General features: G+C 43.5%; 1 protein-coding gene across 1 annotated transcript in view; it reads left to right on the top strand.

Annotated features, from left to right (window-relative positions):
- Positions 1–332: 332 nt before the first annotated feature.
- PLEKHD1 (pleckstrin homology and coiled-coil domain containing D1) overlaps positions 333–8858 on the top strand; it is a 40979-nt gene continuing 32453 nt past the window's right edge. Inside the window, exon 1 of the mRNA XM_069091990.1 lies at positions 333–723. Within this exon, the coding sequence (XP_068948091.1) occupies positions 575–723 (149 nt within the window). The 5' untranslated portion in view covers positions 333–574. The remainder of the gene's footprint in view (positions 724–8858) is intronic.

Here is an 8858-nt window from a genome sequence, read left to right as displayed (position 1 = left end):
ACTCTGATTGGAGTATCTGAAGTGGCCCCTGACTTACCTTTCACTCCTAGCCAATCAAAGGCCACCAGAATTGGGGTGTGTGCATGGCTGAGGGGTGGGGGAGGAAGGAGGGAGGGAGAGTTGTTTCGGTGCCACAGATACCAGACTGACGAAGCTCAAGCATCTTTTCCTCCAGGGTCCCACCTGGGAGCGTTCCCTCCACCTCCCCTTCGGCCCTCCGCATAAACAGATTAAGGAGCCTGGTTTACTCCATTTGTTCTAGGAGACTGCTCTACTTTTTTCCCCGTGCTTTGCAAAGCTCTGATCTCCCTGTGGCTGGCTGCCGACCTTTTTGCTTTAATGCACCAGACGGTGAGAGGAAACCTCGCTCTTCTCTGCACCTGGGAAACAGCTATCGACTATGCCTTGAACCGCCTGAGGATTGATCCCATCTGTAGGGTCTCCTCACTTGCCTCTGGCTTCCAGCCATCTTAGACACTGTTATTCTGGGTTGTTGCCTACGGTCAACTCCCCGCAGCAACTAGATTCAGGGAAGTTTTGAGGAGGGGAGGGGGAAATTTCCCCTGAGATAAAAATGTTCACTTCCAAATCCAATTCAGTTTCTCCCTCCCCTTCCATGGAACAGGCAGATGCCGATGCCCTGGACATCAGCACCAAAGTGCAGCTGTATGGCGTGCTCTGGAAGAGACCCTTTGGGAGGCAGTCAGCCAAGTGGTCCAGAAGGTGAGTTCTGAGGATGTTTGGGGTTTCAGCTGGAGTGAGAGTGATGGAGAGGGGGAAAGAAAGCATGTTTTCTGCAGAAATGGGGGAGAAGTGGGGGGAGAGGGAGAGAAAGGAAGGGGAAAATGGCTCTTGGTTTTTAGAAAAGCTTCTCTTTATCAGACAATAAACTGGGAGTCAAGACACTTGACATTTCAAACTGGCTCTGCCTGTGCCTTGTTATATGACCTTGACATCACCTTTTTCCAGTCCTCATTTGCCCCTTCTGGAAATTGGTTTCAACATTTGGCAATCTTTGTTCCCAAACGGTCTGAGGTACTAGAATGAAGAGAATATTAGACTTCTGTTTAGAGGGTATAAGTGGAATTGGTACTTTGATCCAAGGACCAGACCCCATGCAGACATTTATTCAGCTGTGAATTGGGGTCACCTCATACAGAAGGGTTGGGCTGACAGAACCTATGCTTGGAAGAGATGGGAGGAGACTTCATCATCTCTATGTAGAGCTAGAAGAAATTTTCTTTTAGAGAGACCCTTACTATAAAACTATTTCTGGATTTCATCGACTTCATAAGCCTCACCAGGCTAAGTCCATATTTGTGTCAGACAGACTGGACTAGGGGCATAACTAGAAATTCTGGCATCCAGGGCAAATTCCCTGAGTGGAAGGGCAGTACAGACAGACCCTAGAAGACAGTCAAGCAGATACAGTTCTGCCAGTAGAGAGGGCAGCCTGGTACTCCCTCTGAACTCCATTGGCCCAGTACCTCAATGTCTTGCCCTATTCTGGGGCCTAACTTCACCCTCCAAACCCCACAGGGGCCAGTCAACAGAGGACTCTGAACAGGGAGGAAAGGGAGAGGATGGTGGTCTCCAGACCAGTATGAGGAGGAAGTTCTCTAAGTTCAGACACCTGGAACAAAGCTGCCCCACCCTAGTTTCAGCTCTAAACTGGATATTTCAATCTTTCCTCTTCTTCCATATGCCCCGCATATCAGGTACTCAGCTCAATCTCGTAGGCAAAAGATTAACAAGCTACAATAGTTGGAAGAGTCTGCTTGTGAAAGTAATGCTTTTAAAAGACTTGGGATGGAATGTAGTGTATTAAACCTGAGGTTAGACTGCCCCCTGTCCCACACCTTGACACTGAGGGAGGTTCTAACAAGAAACATTTGGAAAGCTGGACATGGAACTTGGGAAAGTCCTATGAAGATCTAAGATTAAGTGACCCTTTTGATTCCTGGAGGCAGTGAGAGAGCTGTCTGCTCTTTATTGACCATATTCAATTTGGATTAGCAGGGTGGCCTTTCACAGGATCAAGGTTTGGAGATGGTTTTTCCATGGGGTCAAGAGACTGTCTTATTCTCTTCTCGACATTTGAATGCAAAAATTGGGGATGTTTTTGTTGTTGTTCGGTCATGTCAGATTCTTCATGAGCCCATTTGGGGTTTTCTTGGCAAAGATACAGGAGTGGTTTGCCATTCCCTTCTCTAACTCATTTTATAGATGAAGAAACTAAGGCAAACAGGGTTAAGTGACTTGCCCAAGGTCACATAGCTAGTGAGTATCTGAAGCCAAATTTGAACTCAGGTCTTTCTGACTGCAGGGCCAGTGCTCTATCTACTTCACCACCTAGATGCTTTGGGGGTATGAAGTGGCCACATTAGGTTGCACTACCTGAGTAAGTGATGCTCCCTGGGGTTAGAGATTTCCTCTGACCTTCAGAAGCAAAATTATACCTAAAATATGGCAAAAGGGGGGCACTGACCCAGGACATGTGGCACAGTTAACAAGGGAAAGAATGCCATCCTCTCTCCCTCCCAAGATGATTCTTTCATGCTGCTCATAGTCCTGGCGATACTCCCTCCTTCACAGTGTTTCTGCCCTCAGACCAGTGCCCCTTCGTTATGTTTACACTCTAGGTTCCAGTGATCTCAGCCATCCTCTGATAATATCAAAGCCACCAGCATAGGGTTAGAACTGGAAATTCCTTCATTTTTAGATGAGGAAACTGAGGCCTGGAGAAGTGACTTGTCCAAGGTGGCAGAATTGGCATTCAGACCCACAAATTCTAAATTGCATGTTCTTTCTACTGCATCATGATGCTGGGCAGGGGAAGAGGGGCCCCAGCACAGATCTGCCCCAGGACTTGAACCCTGCTAGGGAATCATCCCACACTGAAGCATCCTATCGAGCTAAGTTTTGGGAGAATACAGAAGAGTGAAAGTTTCCAATCTACAGATACAATCCTCTGGGATTTGGAAAGGAAATAAAAATCTTCCCAACATTGCTAGCCTTAGACCGGGGATAGAGAAGAGATCCAGCCTCCCGCTTTGTAAATTGGAGCTGCTCTCCTCCCTTCCCTGACTCCCTTAGTGACCACAGACAACTGCTACAAGAAAAATCCTTAGAACCATCAATGCCCTCTTGACAGGGCACTTGTCTTTAAAAGGTTCCATGCTCTGGAATGTCAGGGGAAACATAAATAACTGATAGATCAATCTGATGGGCTGAACTTTCCTTTGCAGCCATGGTCAATCCTCTTCTGAAATTGCTTCTGGCCTGATCATCTTCTTCCTTGGCTGCTGAGGATATGTTAGGGTCAGAGTGAAAAGGTGACTGTTCAAGGGAGTCTTCTTCATTTTTTCCCAAGACCCATGACAAAAGCAGCTGGATACTCATTAAATTAAATTCCTTCCCCTAAAAGCAGCAAAAAAGACACAGAGACTGAAATAGAGAGAGACAAAGAAAAAGAAAGAGAGACAGAAAGAGAGAGAGAGAGAGAGAGAGAGAGAGAGAGAGAGATTCTCTCATCACTGTCCAAGCAGTTCTACATTTGTGGAAACTGGAAGAGGATTGGAAAGGAGACTTTTCTGCTGGGAGATTAGTTTCTCTTGCAAATCATAGAAAGGTAAGGGACTATTTCTGAAATGATGGAAGGGTTGGAAGAAATGCTGGGAATTGAAAATATGATGAATTTACATTTGTGTCGTTTATAAAACCCTTTAAGATTTGTGAAAGGGCCGCATGTTTTAGTGGAAAAACTACTGCTGAATTTAGGGGTCAGAGGACCTGAGTTCAGATCTCCATTTTTTACCTCCTTTGCTATTTGATACCTATATGCCTTAATTTCTCTAGGCCTCAGTTTCCTCTCATTTATAAAATAAGAGGACTGGACTCAATGACCTCTAAGGTCTCTTCCCAGTCTGAATCTAGGAGCCTGTGAGCTTATAGGATTGTGAACAGCAGGAGAGGCGGGTACTGTTGGAGTAGTAATGGGAGTGGCATGGTAAAGAAAGCTCTGGAAGAGCAGCAAATCAGCCCCAGCATAAATCAGTGAGTCAGCAGACTGACTGGGGTTGGGCCAGCTGCAAAACAGTCTCTTCCTTCATGAGTAAGCAGTTCCCAGAGGTCTCTGATTCTGCACTCTCCTCAGGTTCCTGTACTCTCCTCCTGAAACCTCCACAGAGATAGGCAGCAGTATCACCTTCCTCCTCCTGTAGTCTAGGAGATAACTATCTGAGGATGCACAAAATGGCATCAGCTTTATTCATTTAAAGTACTAGTGTGGTAAAATATGAGTGAGAAGCCCTCTTCCTCAGCAAAAGATCAGTTAAAATTTGTTACAGTAAGAAATTGGAGGTAGGGACGAAAGACTTTAGGCCCAGAAATTCTAATCCCAGTTCTGATATGTAATTGACCTCTGTCCATTTGCAAAGCTATGATGCTGAGCTTCTTCAAAGAACCATAAATAGGACTTAGATTTTCTTGTAAAGCCCTTGGCCCTTCCTTAGGATATAATCTTAAATGATTCTGAAGCTATTGGGTCTCGGTTTTTTTCTTTCACCTTCTAAACTGGCCTCCCCCCAACAAACATTGACAGGGAATTTGATTTGACTAATACGATGGCTGATAGTAATAATGGGCAACTAGGTGGTGCAATGGATAGAGTACCTGGCTTGGAATCAGGAAAACTCATCTTTATGAGTTCAAATCCCACCTCAGACACTTACTAGCTGTGTGACCCTGGGCAAGTAATTTTACCTTGTTGGCCTCAGTTCCTCATCTGTAAAATGAGCTGGAGGAAGGAAATGGCAAACCCCTCCAGCATCTTTGCCAAGAAAAATCCAAAACGGGGCCACAGACATGACTGAAAAATGACTCAACAACAGCAATACTAATAATAATTACTGTTAATAACAGTAATGGGAGGCAGCTAGATGGCTCAGTTGATAGAGCACTGGGCCTGGAGTCAAGAAGACTGGAGTTCAAATTCAGCCTCTGACACTTGTTAGCTGTGTGACCTTGTGCAAGTCACTTAAATTCTGTTTGCCTTAATCTGCAGAAGGAAATGGCAAATGACTCCTGGATCTTTGCCAAGAAAACCCCATGTCAGACACAATTGAACAACAAAAATTAGCAATAATATGACATCTTTCTTTATTGAAACTGGTCTTTGCCTGCTTTCTGTGAAACCTCCCTCTCCCACCTTCCATTTTGAGAATTAGGTTCTGGTTAATTCACTACTATTGGTCACACTTGTTCATACTCCTAGGTGAAGCCCTTTGAACAGTGGTTTGGTAATCCCTTGGAACCCTCCAGAGTAAAAGGATCTGCTGTGCTAGGGTTAGATACCCCTAAAGGGATTAGCAAATATAATTAAAGCAGGGAAAGAACAAATAGCTCTCTAGGGGTAAATCCCGGGCGGGGGGGGGTCTAGTCCTATGAACTCCTTACAGGAACCCTAAAAGACTGGGGCAGAATTCTTCAGCTCGCCTGTTGCAGTCCAAACCCCCCAGCCTGACTAGCTCTCACACAAATCCTAGGCCAGGCATACACATAAAGGGTATCATTGACTATCTGTGTAGCATGATGAAGGCCCTGCTAAAAGTTGCTCCTTCTCCAAAAATATTTCTTCCACTGGCTTGTTGCTGTGCCTATAATTCCCTCCCTTTGGAGTTAAGACATTAGAGGTTTCAAGAATCCAATTTTAAAATTGAAAATGTTTTGTGAAGGCAAGCTTTAAGATGGGCAGCTAGGTAGAAGAGTAGCTAGTGAGCTGGGCCTAGAGACAGGAAGACTCCTTTTCATGTGTTCAAATCCAGCCTCAGATACTTTCTAGCTGTGTAACCCTGGGCAAGTCACTTAACCCCATTTGCCTCAGTTCCTCACTTGTGAAAATGAGCTGGAGAAGGAAGTGGCAAACCATCACAAAGTGTTGGAAAAAGATTCAACAACAACAAATTAATCATGTTAGTTTGCCTCTTGAGTCAATAACCTTGAAAGACAATCCATTGATAAGCCCAAAATATATAGAAGTAAGAAGTAGTTTGATTAGACTTCTATGTATATGTCACATGAAAAACATAGATGAGAACTGCCCAGAATTAAGAGGTATGGACCTCAACCCCAACAAGGAAATCATAGATCCCTCAAAGTAAATGTAGCCGCAATATATGACCTCAGAAAGGCCTTTGTGTTATGAGATAAGAAACCATGGTGTCCAGGAGGCAGCCCTGTAGCAGAAAGATCACTACTTTCTGTTGGATTTAAAGTTAGAAGAAAGACCTGATTTGAACTAGTCATGTGACCTTGGTCATCGCCTCTCTGAGCCTCAGTTCCCTTATCTGTCAAAAGAGGATGATATTGGTACTGCTTACCTTGTGGGCTTCTTGTGAAACAAATGCTTTGTAAACTGGCTCAAGACAGACAATTGTTAAATTTTCAGTGAGAGTATTTTAACCATGGAATAATACAAATTGTGTCTTGATTTATTGTTTTGTTGATTGTCTAGAATTAAGAACATGATGGAGAAAATATTAATAATGCAAAATAAACCTGAAAGTATGTCTTCCATACATTTTTTTGTTTTGGAGAGCCGGTTATAAAACACTCTTAATGTAGTCCAGGACTCAAGCTGGTCTGGATTGAAATCAAATGAGACATGTGTGGATCATCTAATTAGCAAATTAATGGATATTTACTTACTCATAACATAGAAAGGATACTCAACAAGGCCTGTCAATTTTGTAACATCTCTCATATATGTCTTCTTTCCTTTGATACTGCTACCATTACTGTCTTGCACAGACCGTCATCACCTCACACTTACACTATTGCAATAATCTAATGGTTAGTCTCCCTGCCATAAGTTTCTCCTTGTTCCATTCTGTAACTTGTCTCCATTCCGTGGCCAAACTGATCTTCCTAAAGTGCAGGTCTGACTTTATTATCCCAATGGCTCCCTATTACTTCTGTGATCAAATATAAAATCCTCTACTTGACATCTAAATCCTTCATGAACTATCCCCACCTCCTACCTTTCCATTTTTCTTACTATTTATGCCCCACCACATGCTCTTTGATCGAGGCCTCCTTGCTATTCACTGAACAAGACAATCCATCTCCCAAATCCAGGCATTTTCACTGGCTATGCTCCATGCCTGGAGTTCTCTCCCTCCTCATCTCCCACCTCCTGGTGTCTTTCAAGTCCTAGCTAAAAATCTCACCTTCTATAGGAAGCCTTTTCTTATGCCCCTTAATTCTAGCACTTTCCCTCTGTGGATTATCCTATAGATACTTTGCTTGCAGGTAATTCTTTACAAGTTGTCTCCCCCATTAGAGTATGAGTTTCTTGAGAGCATTTGCATTTCTATGTATCTCCAGCACTTAGCATAGTGCCTGGCAGATAGTAGGCCCTTAAATGTTTATTACTGTTGGTTCTTGATACTGTACTGGTTCAGCCCTTCTCTTTTCTGTATGGAAATAATAATAATAGCTAGCAGTTATATAGCTAAAGTTTTCAAGGTACTTTGCATATGTTGTTTCAAAGGTAAATTCACTCTAAAGGTAGGGCTTCCTTATTCTCTTGCCCCTATTCCCTAGGCCAGGGCTTCTTAAACTTTTTCTACTCCTGACCCCTGCAGTGCTTCTTAACCTGTGGGTCTCGACCCCATATGGGAACAGGGAAACTGTCCATCCGGGTGCTTTAGCCCCATGAAACAATGCAATCGGTCAGTCAGCATTGATTAATTGCTTACTATATTCCAGGCACCAAGCTAAGCTCTGAGGATGCAAAAGAGAGCAAAAAAAAAAAAAACCCAACATGGTCGCTTCCTTCAAGGAGTTCATGTTCTGATAGTGGAGGATAACAGGCAAACAATGATGTGCATGTAAAAGTAATGTTGTTAATCTCAGAGGAAAGGCACAAAAAAGGGGAGGTAGGGGAGGGGGGGGGCGGCCCAAGGGGAAAACCAGTTTCTTGTAGAAGGTGTGAATTTAGCTGAGTCTTGAAAGAAACCAGGGAAGCCAGTGGGGGTGAAGAGGAAATATATTCCAGGTCTGGAAGTGGGCGTGGGACAGGACAGTCAGTGCAAGGACACTACGGATCAATGGCGTATGTGTCTATGTATCAGTGTGTATTGTTTTTTTGTTGTCATATTGCCAGCACCTAACTCAGTGTCTCCTACATAATAGGTAATTAATAAGTGCTTGTTTAACTGAACTGAAATTGAAGGATCTCAAATTTAATGGCATTCATCCCAGAAATTAAAGCCAACCAGGAAACTGGGATATCAAAAGTAAAAAACGAGGACAGTGAGATGTGAATCTCAGAGTTGGCTTTGTGTCATTAAGTGAAAACTTGGGTATTTTGGCCACAGAATTGTGTTTGGCTAGTCTGACTTCTGTTTGAATAAGCATCTTTATTATTCCTTATCCAAGGAAAAATCAGTGGCCTTCACAATAATAATGCATTATTAAAGACTATAATGTTTACAAAGGGTTTTCCTCACAACAACTCTATGAGATTGGCAGTGCTAGTATGATTGCCTCCATGTTACTGATAACAAAACTGTGCCTGAGAAATAAAGGAATTTATATGTGGTCACATAAGTTATATTGTCAAAACCAGAATTAGAATGCAGTTCTTCTGGCTCCGAGTCTGGTTTACTACCGTGTTTCCCCGATAATAAGACCTATCCCGAAAATAAGCCCTCCCCTTACTGTGTAAGATTCCTCTAAAATAAGCCCTCCCCCCGAAAATAAGCCCTATTGAGATTGCTACTGTAGTGAAGGTGATCCCCTGTGCTACACACTACATTACGGTACCCTCTGTATGCACCGTCTCCCCCCCCCCC

Source organism: Petaurus breviceps, unplaced genomic scaffold (genome assembly GCF_028583685.1).
Source record: "Petaurus breviceps papuanus isolate PSGF00001 unplaced genomic scaffold, PetGlider_PUasm1.0 189, whole genome shotgun sequence".
Lineage (NCBI taxonomy): Eukaryota > Metazoa > Chordata > Mammalia > Diprotodontia > Petauridae > Petaurus > Petaurus breviceps.
The sequence above is the reverse complement of the archived record's forward strand: the minus strand, read 5'-3'. Positions and strand labels throughout refer to the sequence as shown.